Source organism: Balearica regulorum, chromosome 7 (genome assembly GCF_011004875.1).
Source record: "Balearica regulorum gibbericeps isolate bBalReg1 chromosome 7, bBalReg1.pri, whole genome shotgun sequence".
Taxonomy (NCBI): Eukaryota; Metazoa; Chordata; class Aves; order Gruiformes; family Gruidae; genus Balearica; species Balearica regulorum.
In genome coordinates, this window is record NC_046190.1 from 23675779 (window position 1) to 23694324 (window position 18546).

The 18546-nt window shown below is 45.2% G+C and overlaps 1 protein-coding gene across 18 annotated transcripts in view; it reads right to left on the reverse strand.

The window, feature by feature from the left end:
- Positions 1-122: 122 nt before the first annotated feature.
- Positions 123-18546, reverse strand: part of CAMK2G (calcium/calmodulin dependent protein kinase II gamma) — a 122285-nt gene continuing 103861 nt past the window's right edge. For 3 of the 18 annotated variants that reach the window (XM_075758589.1, XM_075758592.1, XM_075758577.1), the window contains 8 exons: positions 16433-16501; positions 14802-14846; positions 14097-14145; positions 11928-12041; positions 10126-10251; positions 7379-7454; positions 6791-6885; positions 123-5680 (listed from right to left, as the gene is read on the reverse strand). In XM_075758589.1, coding sequence (XP_075614704.1) covers positions 5448-5680; positions 6791-6885; positions 7379-7454; positions 10126-10251; positions 11928-12041; positions 14097-14145; positions 14802-14846; positions 16433-16501 — 807 coding nt within the window. In that variant the 3' untranslated portion in view covers positions 123-5447. Of the gene's footprint in view, positions 5681-5770; positions 5968-6790; positions 6886-7378; positions 7455-10125; positions 10252-11927; positions 12042-14096; positions 14146-14801; positions 14847-16432; positions 16502-18546 lie in introns of all 18 variants that reach the window. The other 15 variants (XM_075758579.1, XM_075758580.1, XM_075758593.1 and 12 more) reach the window with 10 other exon arrangements.

The window sequence follows — 18546 nt, forward strand, 5'->3', positions numbered from 1 at the left end:
ATTTTTAAATCACATGATGTACTGACACCAAAAAAAAAAGCTTTGTGGATTGACTCTTATCCCAGAAGTGCCAATTCCACATTGTCCCATGGTTTAAGAGAAAAATGTGACACAAAACTTCGCACTGTTTAAATGTTATTTTATTAAATATCTTCAGTTCAAGGTTTCATTGTAACAAAGCTATGAAGGTTCTACCAACATTCAGACCAAACAAACAAACACTAGCTAACTTTAATTATTTCTATATCATGCAAAAATTCTGCATCAAATGCCTTCCATTTCCTGTTTAAAATGTGATATTTATAATATATATTATATAGATGCTTATATTAGCCCCATAAGAGAACATTAAGAATGCTAAAGGTGTACAGCTGTGTTTGATAATGGCCATACCAAGCTAAGGTTCTCATTAACTTAAAAGGAAACAAAACAAACAAACAAACAAAACAAAAACCCCAAAAGAGAGTTTGTCTCCAAGACTGTGCAAAACCAAAAAAACCCAAGAGTTTTCCTCTCTTTAAATTTTCTCTGAAAGATGCAGGTACTTAATACAGAGGGTTTTCTTTTTAATTATTAATCAGGTAAAGAGACAAGGAAGATCAGACCTAAAGAAGGCATGCATAATGTTTTGTATTTATCTTTTTTAAATGGCATAATTGTAATCTCCTGTTTGCTCTCTCTTTGTGGCTTTAAAAAAAACACAACTGAATAAAATATCAAGGCTTTTCACTTTTCCACTTCACTCACTGGCTTAGTGCTGTCTTAAAAAAATGTTTCAAAATAATAAAATTTAGTGTTTGCCCCCCATGGGTTCAATCCTCACACTCCTCCCTGGGGTGGCGGAGGGAGGACAAAAAGGGTATTTGCTCAGACAAACCTGGGAAGCGTGGATGGTCTTTTCCTTCATTGGGGGTTAGCTGATCTAATCCTGGTGTGGGATAGCACCTCTCTAACAACAGGAGCAGAGAGCTATCTGTTGCAAAGCAACAGCTCCAGTTTGTGCAACAGCTTTTATTTTCTGCATTCTGTTAAATAAGGATTAAAATTCCAAATTAGCTTTCTTCTCTTCCGTAGGCTGTAAAAAGTTTGCCTCACATTTAGTATGCTGTCAATGCAATCACTTTAACTCCCTTGAAAGATCCAAAAAATTATTAGGGGTAGATAAAAATTCAGGTAAAAGCCCATCCCAACTTCTGCAAGTGATGCCTTCCCTCAGTCAAGACAAATCCTATTGGGTCCACCAGAGAGGCCATTTTCTTCTTGGGACTAGGCTCCCTCCTCAGTAAGGTCAACAAAACACTTCCACATTCCCCACCCAATGAATAAAGGAAATGGACTCCTTTTGCAGCAAAGACAAGAAAGGAAGATGAATTGGCCCAAAGGACAAACATCAGATCACATGTGCTAATTCCCTTTCCCCTCTGCTTCATGAGGTATCTGCTAACAACCAGAGGCAACACAGGGAGGTGGCCTGGAGTCCTTCGCTACAGTTTTTGAGGTTCTGATCTGATAGTTTTCTGTGTTACAACATCACTGTAAAAAATAGAAAAATTACCCAAATAAACACTAGGAAACATGACACTTACAAACATCAGATGGGTTAGTGGTGGGGAGAAGCACCTGGCTGGGGCTGCTGGCTCCCACGGCTATTTTACTCGGAGACCAAACAAATCAAACAGGAGGCCAGGGAACCCCTTTAATTCTATGGGTGCATATATTTCAGTATAAAAAACACACGCTATTTATGCCTCATATAGGAGTGTATGTGCAAGTCTTCATGAAGAACATAACACTAAGTTTTTTGTCTGCTTCCTAAGGAACACGTGTTCTGCAGTACTGTGGATCCCAACTATGCTACTAGAAAGAAAAAAAAAATAGAAAATCCCATACATGTACCCTCTTCCTCTAAAATCTCTGCTCTTAATGCAATGCTTTTTTTGTTTTGTTTTGTTAAATTAAATAAGCTGGCTTCAAACCTCCATGTTTGGCCAGGTAGTGGCTGTTTCTAAAACCAGTATCTCTGAAGAGCAAGCTTCTATTTAAGTTATATTCACTTAAACCCATTTTTTTTTAATCCCTACTTCCACCTTTAGTTTTAAATCAACATTCCATTTTGTTGGTTTTTTTTTTTTTCTTAAAAAAAAAAAGTCTCTTTTGGGATCCATCAGCCGAGCAACCAGCTTTCCATAGCGTTCTTGCTGTGCAGAAATCAAAGAAGAAACTCAGGCTGAAGTCAGTCTGCTGGGCAACAGGAAGAGAAGTGCCTTCTCTCTCTTGAACCCCAGTCTTCACACCGGCTCCTCTGGGGTCTCCTTGCCACCTCTCACCGATTGAAGTTGCAGCACAGCCTGAATGCGATGTTAACTTCCACCATGGCTTTGCGGAGCACAGTTCAGCCATCCGCTGCTCAAGCCGCCTCCTTTTTTGCTCTCCCTCTCTCTTTCTCTCTCCTTCACTTTTGCTTTCCCCCTCACTTCATTTCTGAAAGATGTTCCAGCTGCTGCCATTTTCTTAGCCCTGGGGGAAGGGGCATGTTGGATAATCTGTCATTTATTTAGCATTATTCCTGTTTTTTATTATTTTATACAAACAACATGTCTTTTTTTTTTTTTTTTTTTTAGATTTAAAAACACCTTCGTACAGCAGAAACAGACACGATGGATCCATGGAAAACAACAGAAAGGCAGCGCCCGGAGCATCAGATGCATGCAGGGTTTCGTGCATTTGGCTGCTGCCTGTTTGTAATTTGTATTTATTTTTTTTAATGTCAAAACAGACATGACCGTTGCTGTCACTCAGGCACTCCAGAGCTGCTTGCTAAGAAGATATTGCCCTCCAGCTGAGTATCTCCACAAGTTGCTGTGGTCAGGAAGAGGTAGTGTCCACCCAGAAAGGAGAGGGGAGAACGGGATGGAAGATGGAAGGAAATAAAGCCAAACATTAGCTGTACACAATTAAGAAAACACGTTTTCTATAGGCTAATGATCTGGTGCAGGCAGAAACCCTTCCCAACACAACACAGACTGGGGCTCGTGAAGAGAGCCCTGAAGACAAGAGGCACACACTTTCCCTCCCAGGTGGCTGAGTGTGCCAATGAAAATTAACTACTTGTTAAAATTAATTACTGGCTTGACTGGAGCAGACCTGGGCCCACTATCTGATAGTGAGATGTCCCAGAAGTTGAAGACGTTTCCCAAGGGGTGATCAAAGGCTCTGGTCCTAAGTTTCTGCCTCACTTCCAATTGGCTTTTGCCTTGAATTGAAAAGGGGTTTTTGTTTTTTTAAGTCTTCAGTAATTTTGTCTCTGAATGTTCTTAATATTTAAATAAATGTATGAGCTTTTCTGCAGTTTTGCAAAGTTGTAGCCCTGATGACTGCTTTTAGCAAAGGCTCCTCCTAGTTAATATTCTTGTGTCAAATTACTGGATTTATTTTGATCACTTTTAAGTTTGGGTGTTTTTTCATGTTTGTTAGCATTGTCCTGCCATGAAAGCATAGCCAAAATCTTCTTTCTACCATTTCTTAGTTTGCAAATCTTTGTTGCAAAATCTCTTCTTAGTCTTCTCCCTTGTCGGTTCCTACTATCTACACAAAGTCCTCTGATTAACCCCAATCTTCTTTTATGGCTGCAGTTTCCTTTTAAGATAACTTACCCCAAACTGAACTCTGCCTCCAGGTGAGAACAAACCACTGATTTCTATTTAAGCATTCTTATTCATCTCATTCCTTCTTCATCCTTACCCTTTGCTGCACATGGGAATGCTGCTCCAAAATGATTCAGTGTATTTAGATGGGGGCTGCCCACACTGACCCCACTTGCAATTGCATGTGGTTACACCTCCTTCAGAACCCAGAAAGGCATGCAAACATTTCAACTCCAGTTTAATTTATGGGGTTTGGGTTTTTTTTAAATATTGTTTTAACCAACATTTTGTGGTTTGGAAACAGCTTCTGCTCCGCAGTTTTCAGAAACCCTCCAGCACATGCTTTTGGAGGAGGTGCAACATTTCAGCAGCCAGCCAAGTCAAGGAAACGTACCTCTTCTGTAGCAGCTAAGATTCTCCATTCCTAAGCTTCCTCAGAACTCCTAGGCATAGCCACTGAGCCATACTGATTTTTAATAATTTCTTCTACATATTTTTGGGGCTAAATCCAGGACAGAAGTCTCCCTCAGCATCTCTGTGATGAAAACTGAAGCAAGTAAGTTATTTTTTGTTTCCCTGCAAAGGCTTTATCCTTCTCACTGCCTTACTCCCTGGAAATTCAGCTGATTGTGCAGCTCTCTTGAAAGCTTCCCTGCTTCTGGTGCCCCCAACTGGCTTTTGCTTTTCAGATTCCATCTGTGACCTCTGCAGTTTGCTGTGATAGTTCACATTCCTTTCCATTGCCTTCAGCAGCGTTGAATCCTCACAACACGTAAGAATAAAAGCTGCTCTTGGCTTAGTCCCAAGTAGTACACAAGGCTAGGACTCAAGTAGTAACTATACTTGAGTGGTTCATCCTCAAAGGACCACATTAAAAAAAGCTTGTCTCCCAGGTGTAGATATTTTTCATGTTTGCTCTTAAATAGAAAACCTTTAGTAAAAAGGTCCTAAGATTAGGAAACTTAGATCTTTAAAATGCACGTGGCATATACTTCAGCATAAAACAAAAAGAGGCAGAAAGCATTTGTACATCTAACTGAAAGAAACCAGTAAGACAATAAACAAGAATGCCTAAATGCTGCAGAAGTAAATGGACCTGCTGTCCTTCAGCAGCAAGCAACAATTGTTTCTTCATGTCAAATTTTATAATCAGTTTCCTCCAATGCTGAATTGTGGCAAGCTAATTGGGGCAGTATTTTAAATCCTCTGACATTATTATTTGTTTAGATTTTTTTTCCTCTGAGTTTTCTCAACATTGTACACTAAATAGCTTCTCCTAGTCAGAAAAACGGTAGTAAAATATATATGAGTAAACCTTTACCCTTATGCCACAGAAATTGTTCTACATAGATTTTACAATATCCTCCCTAGAACATGACATTCTCATCAAAAAAGTTCTCTGAAGTCACCGGCATGTAAAGGCAGATCTCTGACAGCTGGCAAACCTGTGCACAGCATGAGATACTCTTCCTCTCTGCTCTGGATTAGCACTCTGTCCCAGCACAGAGCTGAGTACCTGGGAGGAAGCACTGCTGCTACAAGGGTAGCTATGCTCAGGAACAACCGTCTGGCACATGACTCCAGTTTCTCAGGAGTGGCAGATAATCCTGCTGAGTCCAGAGGACAGGGCTTAGAGAAAGGAACAACAACTGATCAGCAGAAGGTTTTTGGCCTGCAGACAACTAAAAATGGTTCTCTCATAGCCAGCTAAACAGCCTTGAATACTGAATTCCCACATACAGCAGCCTTAGCTGTGTGTATGATATACTCCTTCCCTGATGGTCCATACCCGTTATTTGATCCTCACTGGAGAGGTGCTGCAGGAGCTCCAGAGCAGTGGTAGTGGACATTCAGCCACTTGCCATCTCGGCGGTGCCAGACCCGGGTCTCTTCTGATTGCGTGGTGCGAGGCCGGCCTTGGCCATCGATGTACTGTGTCAGGCGGATGTACGCGATGCAGGCAGCATCCTCACCAATGACATGGACGTGGGGGTTCAGGATGGTGGTGTGTATTGGCTTGCTGTTCTTCGACAGTACTGCCAGAACATGCAAAACTATCAGCTTCATTTTACTACTAAGAAGGAACAGCCCCCCACATCCTCCAACCTCTTTTGTATTCTACTCACCTTCCACTGGATTCTGGGATACAATAAAAATTGCTCCTGCAATTTTCCAGGCAAAATCCAAGCAATTCTTTCCCCTATCACCTGTTCTTCTCCTTAGGAACTGCACACTTCTTATTGCCCAGAATCCCCTGGCCCCTTTGTTCCCACTTCTTCTGCAAAGCATACTCGCCACTTTTTCAACATCAGTGCTGCTGTTTCTTCAGTTACATGAAAAGATCTTTTAATTACAGAATATTATTGCAAATGAGTCAATAATCAGGATATCTTTAAGCTAGGCCTACATTATATATGAACAAGCCTCAGAGAAGTGTAAAAATCACTCCAGAACAGGCTTTTGAGAGAGACAGTCTCTGCATACTTAGAGGACTAGGAATTGCCTGTACTAAGGACCTTGACCTAACTGCCAAAATAAAACAAATTGAACACCTCAGGATTTAAATTTCAATTATCTCATTCTGTGGAGACATCCAGAAAGGGAGGCAAATTCACTGGTATAAATGATAGCATTTCTCCCAACTCTTTCCTGCCCCAGGCTGACAAGGTGACTCTTGTATCCACGTAATGGGTTCATTAAGTGTTAGAGACCTGAAACCATTCAGGGAAAGCTCAAAGTGAAGGTGTGACTCATAACTATCTTTATGCCTGACCATTCAGTATATCTACCCCCAAAATACATGTTTTTTCCATCAAAATACACTCTTTTTTTCCATTTCGGTATCAGTAGGAAATCCGGTGCCTCAAACTTTTAAAGCTCCTGCAGTCCATGCTTACAAAATATTTACACCAGGCAGACTGTATGCCTACAGTGAAGGGATCTGGGGGTTAGAAATGAAATTGTTGCTGGAAAAGGCTTTTGAGATAAAGCATCCTGGCGCTTATAAATGCATCATAACCGATGCACAATCGAGTTCTTGTTGGTTCTGATAGCCAGTAAAAACAAGGGCAATTTTCCCCCCCAAAATGTGGCATAAAGGAAGACTAGAGAGAAGGCTATTGGTGTTACCAAATCTACCCACTCACAGTTCTCAAAGTAAAACTTATGGAAATCCATTCCTTCAACCAGGTTCCCCAGTGCTTCAGGTTCAAATGAGGTCAAGCCAGGATCACAGATTTTTCTGCAAAGAAAAGCACCACAGGCTTACAGTCTGTATTTGAGCCCAAGGGCTATTTACACAATGAAGTACTGGTACGGCACTTGACTTACACCCTGCATCCACCTAACTATTTCCCTACTCCAAGGAATAAGTTCCTGGAGGACTCAGTCATGCTGCAACAATATGGAGTTGGTGCTAGTTGGCATTTCACATAAAACAAGCCTCTGGGTTTGGGACTTTTATTCTCTTTCTGCCCATTTCACTGCCCTCTGCCCTACTTTTCTTACAAAGCCAGGACATTTTCCTTTTGTCACTCCTGTTGCTGTTTGATATCTGACTTCTACTTGATGTTCATTTAGAGAGCTCTTCCATATCCCTACTCCTAATTGAGGGAGGCTAAAAAGCATAAAAATTTTACCATCCCTGACTGCATGACAACTCCTCATACCCAGGAGCCAGATCATCACTTGCACACAAACTGATAAACAACCTGCCAGAAGACATCTATACTTACGTATAAGCCTCAAAGTCTCCATTGTTGATGGCTTCTATCAGCTGCTCTGTTATCTTAATGATCTCCTGCTTACGCACTGCAAACAAGAATAAAGAGCAATTTAACCAGGCATAAGACTTCAATGGGAATATGGGGCTAGGAGGTGCTTCTTACAAGCAATTTGCAGAGCACCGTTAGTCTAGACCTCATAGGATGCTGCTCCCTGCATTCTGGAGATATGCAGTAATGACAGCCATCCACATGAGATTAGGGGGGGCAGTGATATGAAAGGGGAATGGTGATCCCATAATGCAGGGAGAAAGGAAATAAAGATGTGATATTAATTTTTTTTTTTCCTTCTAGAAAGGTCTAAGGCACCAGAGGTGTCTCCTGGATGACAGCCTGAGATGCTTCTGGGGAGTCTGACCAATGAATGTCAGTGAACCTGCCAATGTGAAGCACTTGTCTGGCAGCTTAAGATGTAGAAACCCTTCACCACAGTGGTCATATACAAATGGCCACTACATGGATCAAGCCAATTGGAAAAGTCTCCCAGCAACTTGCCTGTCACCATCACCAATACCTCAGCTATTATGAACACTGCAAACAAGTAACTGGGACATGTAGGGATGACTTCCACAAGTCAGAAAGACCACTACAGCAGGATGGATAGGTTGGATGAACAGGTCCTAGCTATATACTAGCATGTACCCTGTTCCTCAGGCAATTAGCTTCTGCCAATCCCTATGGCACAACTCTCTTCGCTCTGACAGCACTGCCATTAACCCAACCCAACACACTGGTATCAAGATGAATGAAGACAGGGACAACTGCCTACTGTTATTTGGGCCCTCTCTGGCCAGCACCTCTGCACCCTCTTCTTTTGGTTTTCCACAGCCAATTGCCCAGGCCCCATCCCTTCTGAGGTGTTCCATCACCCATGCTGATCTCAAGAGTCTTTAATGCTCGCAAAGTTTGGGTCGGCTCTGTTAAATACCATAATTCTAGTTCTACAACTATATGTACACCATATATATGCCTGATCCTGTATGTACACCCTCACATCTCTTCAGCCTTCCTCACACTTTCCCTGCAGGCATAATATTCTGCACGTTATACAAGCATTTAGGAGGTACTCGAGCATTGTCTTCAATATCACCAAATAATTTACAATTCCTACCACCAGAAGTGGAATTTATCTGTCCTTAGGCATCTAAAAATGTAGGTGTCTGAAATGGAAGCAGTCACCTGACTGTTCCTCCTTTAGGCCCCGAAAGAAATAGGCACTTCTGGAGGTCTCACCTGAGGCATCTCAGATGCCCGTCACTAGGGCTATGGTGTTTAAATTCAACCTACCATCTTTAGATGTCCAAGTCAGGGAAGCTCAATTCCACCCTAAATGCCAGAAGATGCTAGTCCGAACTGACCTGTAAACTTTCATCCACATGTGTATCTCATCCCACCACTGATAAATGCAGCTGCAGAGCGACAAGATGATAATCTCACTGGCTATGAAAGATTTCTGCACCCACTCTGGAAATCAATTAAGAGAATTATGCTACCCAGCCAGCCACAGAAGCATCTCATATAGGGCACATCTGGCTCATAATAGTAAGGAAGCTGGTTTTGCCACTCAGGCCGTATACATTTCTGCACATTGAAAGACGTATACAAGGAATGGATCAAAATGACACAGTGGGCTATGTCTATTGTGAAAAATGTCTTGACAAGCAAGTCATCTGGAATTGCTTCCACATGAAGCAGGGCTACTTGTTGGACCTCCCTCCCATGCAGAGCACACACAAACATGTGCAATGTCCGGAAGAGAAGAGTCCATGGGAAAGGCTCTATTTGGAAGGAGCAAGGAAATCTGCAGACCACAGCCACCATGTGCTGACTCATCCCAAGTAGATTTGCACCCCCTTTCCAAGTGTCACTATGCAGCAGCATTGACCCTATCCTTCAACACAAGTCCATTCCATCAGACTGTGCTTGTCTTCTTGCTTTTACTACATGTCCCGAGCTACAACCAGCATACTAGAGGTTATCTGTTTTTTTCTAAAGCATAGGGCACCTCGGGACGTCCCAGAGTAAGGCATTTGCGCCCACCACTCCTGATGATTCCACGGGCCGTCCTAACTTACACCGCAGAGAGGCACAAAAGGGAGGCAAGCATGCACCAGCACAGATATAAAAGTGTGACTCACGGCTATTCTGCTGTCTTTTTTGAGTAACCTAAGAGGCAGCCCCGGTTCAGCGGCCTGCCAGCACTGTTGCAGCAGTACCGCCAAGAGGAGACCGCAGCTGGGCCGCGGGCGTGGCAGTGCCCACGGCAGCACTTTTAGGGGCGCTCAGTCTGAACACCGGGGCAGAGCTTACAGCCGGGCTCCCCTGCGGGCCGGCCGGCCTTGGGCCACCCCCGCGCCTCCCCACGGCACCGGCCCGCGGCACCGCGGCGCCCCCCGGCGGCCGCCGCCGCTCCCTGCAGCCGGCGCCGCCCGCGGCGGGAGCGGCGCCGGGGCGCGGCGGACGGGAGCGGCGCTGGGAGCCGGCGGCCCCGCCGTGCCTGTGCCCGGCTGCCAGCGGCCGTGCCTGCCTCCGGTAGCGCCTGGCGGCAACGGTGAGCTCAGAGGGGCGCTCTGCCGCTTCTCGGACGGCCGAGGGGTGAGGGGCACAGAGGTGGAGAGAAGAAAGGGGGGGGAGCTTTACATCTACGTAACTAGTATTAGTTGCACTACTCCACTACTGCTACCCAGCTGCTAACTTACACGGTGCACGGTTAAGTACAAAGGGAACTACTGGAGTTAGCAAAGGCTCCGACCGAGCACGCTCTAACTCCAATGTCTGCCCTGGGCTGTCCCAGGCAAGAAGCTTCTCTTCACAAGACTGTGTAGCTGCAAAACAAACGTAAGCATTAAAATAATAAACAAACAAAAAACAGAAAACAAAATAAAAACCAACAAAGAAGTACAAATACACACAGCCCCAACCCCTGTCAGCACACAGAGACATCCACATCCCAGCAACCTCTACCCGCTTTCCTGCCTCTGTCACACATCGGCCAGGCTGGACACTGCTCAGGGGGGACTGCCCCGGCACTGGTGCAGAAGACCCCCCAGAACACAGCAGGAATTGCACTAATACTACTGGAGGTAGTTTGAGGGTGACCTAGAACACTGATTGGAGTAGTGACAGAGCAGCATGAGGGCCAGTAGGAGATTTGAGTGAAAGGGAAAGAAAGAAGGGCATCCAAATCACTGCAAATCTCAACTCGGAAGGGAGCGGGGTGGGAGAACGCTGCCCCACTTGGCAGAGAAGCGATTTGGCACTCCTGAGTGTACCAAGCAGGGCCTCGCTATGAGCAAGAGGAAGGAGTTAATAAGAAAGCAATGATGCACAGTTCACAGCAAAAAGGATTTCAGAAGAGATCATTTCCCTTCCGGTCTGGCTGGGCAAAACACCTTTCCCATTGCACCTCACACGCCAGCAGTTTGATGCCCTTAGAGCTACTTCAAAAATAAGTAACAGAGAGGCTCCGACTGCTGCATCCTATGAGATCCTGGTGCTGTGTACAAGAAACCAGGGAAGAAGACAGGAAGAGACAGAAGAGGGCATGCCTGTTCCTTCCTTCCCAGACTGACCTGAACGGAATCAAATACTCCAGCTGTTCCCAACTCACATTAAGGATCCCTCCATTATAACTTTAAATAATCAGGCAGCTAGTACAGTATGTCTGTGTAGGGGAAAGGCTGGGAATCCCACCCAGATTTTCTCCAACCTACTAGCTTTTTTCATATCCATTTTCAGAGTTTTTCAGCCACAGGCTCCTCTACGGAGGCAGCCAGTTCAGGAGAGATCAGGCAGAGGGTACCATAACTGGCAGACTAACCATGGTACCAGCTAACTGAGCTAGCCAGACAGACATGCAACAAGAGAAATGCCCCTCAGAGCCAACATTATCCAAGTATTTTCACTCAGAGCAACTGACAACGGATTCAGAAATGCTGAGGGGTTTTCCTGCAGCCACAGCCTCCCTTCCAAAGCATCCTTGAAACAGTCTATAAAAACTGTTTTTCATTCCTTTTGTACTTCCTGAGGACCATCCATGTCTGGGGTGCTCAGAAGTTCTTGACAAGCGAGGCTGAATTCAGCCCCATGCTTTCCCTCCATAAGCAGACCTGCACCGCTGAGCCCATTTACCACAAGGAAAACTAAGAGATGCAGTGACTTGCCCAAGGAAACCCCAAAAGGCAGCATCTCTGCAGAGAACTCCACATCTTGCCCTGATGAAAGCAAGGGAATGAAATTAGCTAGGATGAGGTTCTGATTTTTTTTTATTTTTTTTTTCCCCCCCAAAAAGGGAAGGAAAGGTTTGGAAATTTTCAGTGTTCGAAGGAGGGCATTTTACAGGAAGGGAGATGATTTCTTTTTTTTCTGGAGTACTGGAAATGAAAAATCAACATTCTGGAAGGAAGTTGAGGAAAGGAAAAATCTTGGGGAAGGAGAAATGGGAAAGGTGGAGGGAGGGGTGGGAAAAAGATGCCATGAAGCACTGCACCCCTGGACTTACTGGCTGAGAAACAGAGAGAAAGCTGGGACTGCATGGACTCAGTCTGTGTTTTGCTCTCACTGTGCCTCCGTCCTTCATGCACTGAGCTGCCGTCCCCGGTGGAGTGAGGGGGAGCTAGCATGGCAGGGAATTAAAACACAAACACAAACAAAACACGCAAGTTCAGTAAATAAAAAAAGAGAAAGGAAATAGGAGAACATTAAAGAAACCACAATGCTGGGCACAAAACATGCAGGAGTATCCTCCAGGGCAAAGCCAAGTAGACAGCTCTACAACATGGATCTGCTGTGCAATTTAGAATGACACAGGGGTGGGGATGGGTGCTGCCTTTAGCCCCACCACAGTGGAAACAACATATCCCTGAGACAACTGTCACTGATGGATCAAGACCATGTATCCTACACCACAGCAGAACAGATCTGCGTAACCTGTTGTCTATTGAAAATAAGTTAGCAGAGGAATTGCACAAGCGTTTCCCTTTTCCCAGAGTCATGGCTATGCAGAACGCTGAGAACTCCAACATCCCCAAAGCTTTTGGTCAATTTAGTTTTGCTTGAGTGCTTGCTCAACTTAAAACATGGAGGGGTGGGAGTTGAAAAGGAACACTGGTGAACACTGCTATACTTAAAGCTGAAGCACTAAAATTACCAGAGCTGGCCACAGCACAAACCATTACTGTGCAAGCTCCTTCTCTCCCAACCACCATTCAAATGCTCCCTTCCATTAAAATCATAAAATTTCTAACCTCTGACAAAAAAAAAAAAAAACCCTCAGTTTTGATCTGTAGCAACGTAACCCTATACAATTCTGCATAGATTTAGCCCTGGCCAGCTGCCCTCCTTCCCCCCACCTTCTGTTCCAGTCCTAGCCTTCTCCTCACAGCATTCGTATTCCTGACTTACAGGACCCATTGGCTCAACTGGCTGAAGTCTGGGATCTCTCCTGAACAAAAGCTGCCAAAGGAGACAAGGTTGTGGACAAGTACCTGTTTTGGATGGATATCCAGCGGAGATTAGATATATCGATTTCATTACCACCCTACCCAAACCATCCGGTTCTCTTCCCTCAAAGCTAGGTTCTTAAACCATGGATTACTCTTTGGCAAAAAGGTGGGAGCTAGAGTACTGTCCTGTAATGAGGTCAGGTCTTATCTGAAACAATCTGTATGGCAGAGCTCATTCACTCACTGGCACACGTTTCTGCTCCCTGTGACTCCTCAGAAGAGGAGCCAGCAGCTTGTGATAAGCCACAGGAAAAGCATTGGGAACTAGCCCAGCTGACAGAGGTGACATTGCTTGCTACACCACAGGGTCAGCATTGATTTTTCCCTGGGTACGTAACTCTGATTGACTACAGGGAGAATGAGAATATACCTCTGCTTCAAAATGCAAACTATTAACACATTTGCCTCAGAATGCAAACTGCATTCACCCATCCCGAACCTGCTCATTCAGGAAAATGTCTGCTTGTCCTTCTTTAGGGAGGTCAGGAAAAGGACAGCTGCTCAAACAACATGAGCAGACATGGGACTTGGAGCTTCTTCATCTGAAGAGTTTTACAAGCACAGAATATTTATCATACAGTCACTGAAAGGTGTGAAATCTCTTCTCAGCCTCTCCCTCTACTGATATCTCAGTCAAGGACAAGAAAAATCATTTCCATTCAGAGACAACAGGCTGAGAGTGATCTCCATATTAGAAACAAAAATAGACCCAAAGAGAAAAAAATAAAGAGGGAAGTGCATACATGTCACTAAAGAGATTCCCAGAAAGGAGAGAGAAGGGAGAGTGAGCAGTAACTGAGAGGTTTCAACTCCCTGTAACCTACAAGGAAGCACAAAAACACCACCAGACTCCAAACCTCAAGGGACTGGTAGGGATTTTCCAAGCCTAGAAATGGACCGGAGATGAACAGATTATGGTATTTCCAAGAAAAGAATTCCAACTCTGAGACAAAAACAAATTAGCTCAGGGCAAACAGTGTTTATATACCACAGAGGCCAAGTCAGCTGGTTCCCCAACACATGGTCCCACTGTGACAGGAATGACAGCGTCATGGCGAACTGAGTCAGACACAGAAATCTGGGAAGCTAGTTCAAGGCAATGATCGAATATCCAGGATCCCCTGCCTGCACTTAACTGTATTAGAAATTACAGGCAAAGCACCTACCTTTCAGATCTTCATCTTCGGTCGTGGTGTTACAGCTCTCTGTGGAACCCTGCACAGCAGAACAGAGCATTACCAGGCATCAGCAGTCACGAGGAGCATGAGTACATAGTTTGATTTGTTTGAGAAGGAAGATGGGGAAAAGCGCAAAAACACTGGCAGGGATGGCAGGGAGAGGATGATACAAAGAAGATTTGGATGGAAGCAGGCCAAATATTAAGCAAAACTTAACAGCATCTCTGCTCAGCTTTTGTGTGTTTAAGCCATTCAAGCCGTCCACCCAGAACTTTTACAAGGACAGAAGTTACCAAACTCTGTCAAATGAGATCAAATGGGAGTTGCTTCTGTTTGGAAGAAGAACAGCCACAAGAAGCTAAAGAAGGGCTCCTAGGCTCTCTCAGAGGAACAGGTCTCCATTTCCAGAAGAAAAAAAAAGTGCTTAAGTGCCTGTATCTTCTCTTCCACCCCACATACGAGAGAGAGTGGTGATTACACACCGCAGTAGGAAAGAGATGATAATATTTGAACAGTTGTCCCTACTCAGCCTCTTCCAGAGATCCACAGCCATACAACACAACCCTCCCGGTCTACTGCCAGGATCACGCTACAAACCAGACGTCAGAAAGGTAGAAATTGAAGTAAAACACACGAAGACGAGAATGACAAGAGAGAAGTGGAGGTTTCTCTGGCAACGCTCCCATCCCTTACCTTTATGCCATCTGTAGCATTATGGACAACAGTTGTTTGAGGTTCCTAGGAAAGGATGGAAGAATCATTAAACTCCAGTTCCAAAGTATTCTCTCATTTCTTTTCACTCCCCAGCAAGTGGGGAAAAGGTGACTGACAAAAAAAATACCAAACCACAAACTCCAAGCAGCACACGTGTGCTTGCGTGCACGCGCACACACTTCCTGCACAGAAGGTTTCCTGAAGAGAGAGGTTGCACTAAAAGCTACAGTCACAAGGAGACAAAGTCCCCGGCTTCCCTGCAATTGCCCCTAATTCCCAATTTGCCTCCAGTGAACGAGGCTGGCACAAATGCCAGATGGCAACTGAGCAGCCAGCCTGCACCCTCTGCAGCCGTTCGTCAAGTAACGACCCCTCAGCAGCATCCTCGCTGGAAAATGCTTCAGAAGAGAGAGAGGGGAAGGAAAGGTTAATACTGGGCTGGGGCCTTTGTCTCCCCATTTTTTGGAAAGTTTGCTGGGTATTTTACCCTAAAAAAGGGACATTCATAATTTCCATGATAAGAAGGGGATAAGCCAGACCACCTCAATGCCTCTCAGAGAGGAGTTGCTAAAGAAACTGGGTTGTGAAAAAAGGCATATTTTTCTAAAAGTCTCTAAAATTAAATCCAATTTCAATAATAACAACAATAATTAATAATTTAGAAAGGCTCCTTCAGTATCAAAACCGTAATGAACAAAGGCAGTGAAGGGAAGGCAGAAAATTATGAAGTGTCCCAAGAACCCTTTGCACTACAACAAACCACAAAAACATCAAATCCCTCCCTCCCACCCCCCAAAAAATACCAAATCCAACTCTCCAGAGACACACAACAAAGAGCAGCTATCAGGCCTACGGGTGCTAACTAGCTCCTGCACTCATCCCTTCATTACCAGGACAAGCCTTCAGGATCCTGCACCATCTCCTCCCCTCAGCGAGAGCACCAGGGACTGTGACGGTGCAGTGATACACATTTGCCCATCCGCCCCTGTCACCCATTGCGCTGCTGCCTGATCTTCCAAGCATACTGGGGCAGACCACAGCGAGCTGTGCCGTTAAACATACTCAGCACAGGGCACCCTATGAAGCCCACTGCACACAGCCTAAACAGAAAATGCTAGCCCGGCAAGTCAGCAAGCTGGAGAGACCACAAAACTGAGCAGGCCAAATGGGCCATCAAAGGGTTCTTCTAAAAACCCTTTGCCTGCCCTTTCTTCTGTGGTGTCCTGAAGTCCATTCTCCATTTCCTGGGTGTTGGAGAGTGGATAGAGCTTGCCACTCTCTTCTTCCAAATCAGCCTCCCCAAAGCCAGCAGGAACAGTTGAACAGGACACACAGAACTATACAGGGATGGCACAAGGGGAAGTCCAGGCAAGCTGCGATCCCCACATCCAACCACAGCTCTGCTCAGCACCCCCACCCCAAAGCCTGTGAGGCTGTGATCAGGCCCCACAGCAGCACAGGGACACAGACAGAACAAAGCCAAAACACAAGCTGAAACAGAGCAGCACAAGCAGCACTTGGGGGGGGGGGGGGGGGGGGGAGGAGAGAAGGGGAGAGGACAGAATCAAAATTAAACCAAACAGAAAAAAAATAGCGGTTGGGGAAGATACCATGGACGTCTGCACTGGGGGTGTTTCTTTTGCAGTGCTTACTATACTGGTTTTGTTGTTGCTCTGTGGCTGAGACAGAAAAACATGGTTTTAGTTCCCCTGCTTGGGCAGCAGAGGCAGCAAGAAAATGACAGTATTGCTTCAATCCCAACCATCTCCTCAGACCCTCCCCTCCCCACAGGCTCCATCACCAAGAAGAGGGAGGAAGGAGGAGTGCTGCCCGAGTCACCGGACATCATCCTTCCGTCAGAGGCAACAGATGTCGTAAGGGATGTACCAAAACCCAAGTGTGCATGGACTGCTAGAGCTATAAGGAAGGAAAACAGAAGGGGAAAAGGCAGCAGCCCAAAGGGATGGGGAGAATCCTGCAATGAGCACCAGCAAAAGTATTTGGTGAAGAAGAATGAGAGATGGCAGCAGTCCCAAGAGAAAGAGACTGCAGAAGTGAGACACACGCAATAGTCATGGTGCAGTCTCAATCCAGGGACAAATGGGAGTTGTGTCTGAGGAGTCCCAAAGTGTGCAGGAACAGTCCTAGATATATGATGACGCTGAGGGTCCCAGGGAATCTACTGATGCAAGAAAAAGTGTGGTGAGCCCTAGAAAAGTAGAGAAAAGGTGAGGTATGGAGTGTTGTGTCCCTGCCATGACCTGAACAAAGAGACTCCAGGACCAAAATATGGAAAGAGATGGGGGTGGGATGCAAGGAAAAGGCCAGGTAGTTCCCCAAGTAGCAAGTCCTCTGGATGGTGCCCAGTAGTTTTTCATCTATCCCCTCTTCAGTCTCTCCTGTAGCTGTGGTAGTAGAATAAAATCTCTGTTTCCTGCATTCACACAGCACAACACTGAGGCAGTCACCAGCTTGCTGCAAAGAAACGTCCTATTGAGTCACGTACATCAGTTACATCAGGAATGAGCAAAGTCTGTATTTGCAGAGAGACAAACCTGTGCCCACTAGTATATATTTCCTAGCCCACAAATCCTGTCAGTTGTTGGAGAATTAGGCCGTGTAACCCCCATACCAGGCACACAGCTCTCTTGCTGCCCGACACCAGCAACAATGTCAAAATCAGCACTCCAGGAGCCTTGCTCAAACTCCTTGGTTTACAGATCAGGGGTACTGGATGGGAGCTCACACCAGTGTGACCTCATTGCACCTCCTCTCCATCCCACCGTTCTTGGGGAGTGCAAACTCAAACTGCAAAACATCAGGCCTTCACCACCCAGTAACCACCACAAAGAATGCAGAACTCAAATGCTGAGCTGGAAAACATCTGCCATAGGTTTAATTACTGCAACCAGAGACAGATCCTGTGAAGTTGGGACTTCACACACACCTACTAATACTTCAGTTTTTACTCACAAGCAGCATGCCTTAGCTTAGCTATCCCTTTTGGAGAAGGAGAGAGGAGAAACAGAAGAGGAAGATGGGGCAGGAGGAAGTAGAAGAGAAAGGCAGGAATGAATTCTTTAAAACTCCATGGGAAAAAAAAGAGCCTATGACACACTCATCCCCAAAGCTCAGAAAGGAAAAACACTGCACAAATTACTGTTCATTGCCTCATCCTATTTTTCCAGTTCTCTCCACATTGTCCTAAAACTTTGGCCTTCCAAGAGCTTTGCTTCCTGCATGTATTTCCAGCCTAATGGCAGAAGACATGACAAGCTGCTGTGGACATGAGAGAGGAGCAGATCAACCTGAAAAAATTCCAAGCCATTTTGTGGCATAAACACAACCAAATTTCTGGCAACACTTGGGTCCACCCCTCCATACAACACTGAGGTTCCTGTGCTTCTTCAGGAACAGTGATCCTAATGCAGAGATCTAACTTCCAAACCTCTCCCAATGAGAAGAGCACAGCCCATTCCTTTTAGTGCACTGGGATAAGAAGATAAAGTTAGCATGAAGGAAGCTATACAAAAATACTTCTGATTTTTAAGAAGGCTTTATAACCAAGGCCAAATGGGGAGAAAAAAACCCCAAACATTCTGGAAGCCACTGTTCTGAAAAAGTTGACAGCAGCTTGTTAGGTGTGGGAAGTCACCTTACAAAGTGCAAACTCAAAGTGCACAAGCACACAGCCTACCCTCCAGGCTGCACTGAACGCCCAGGT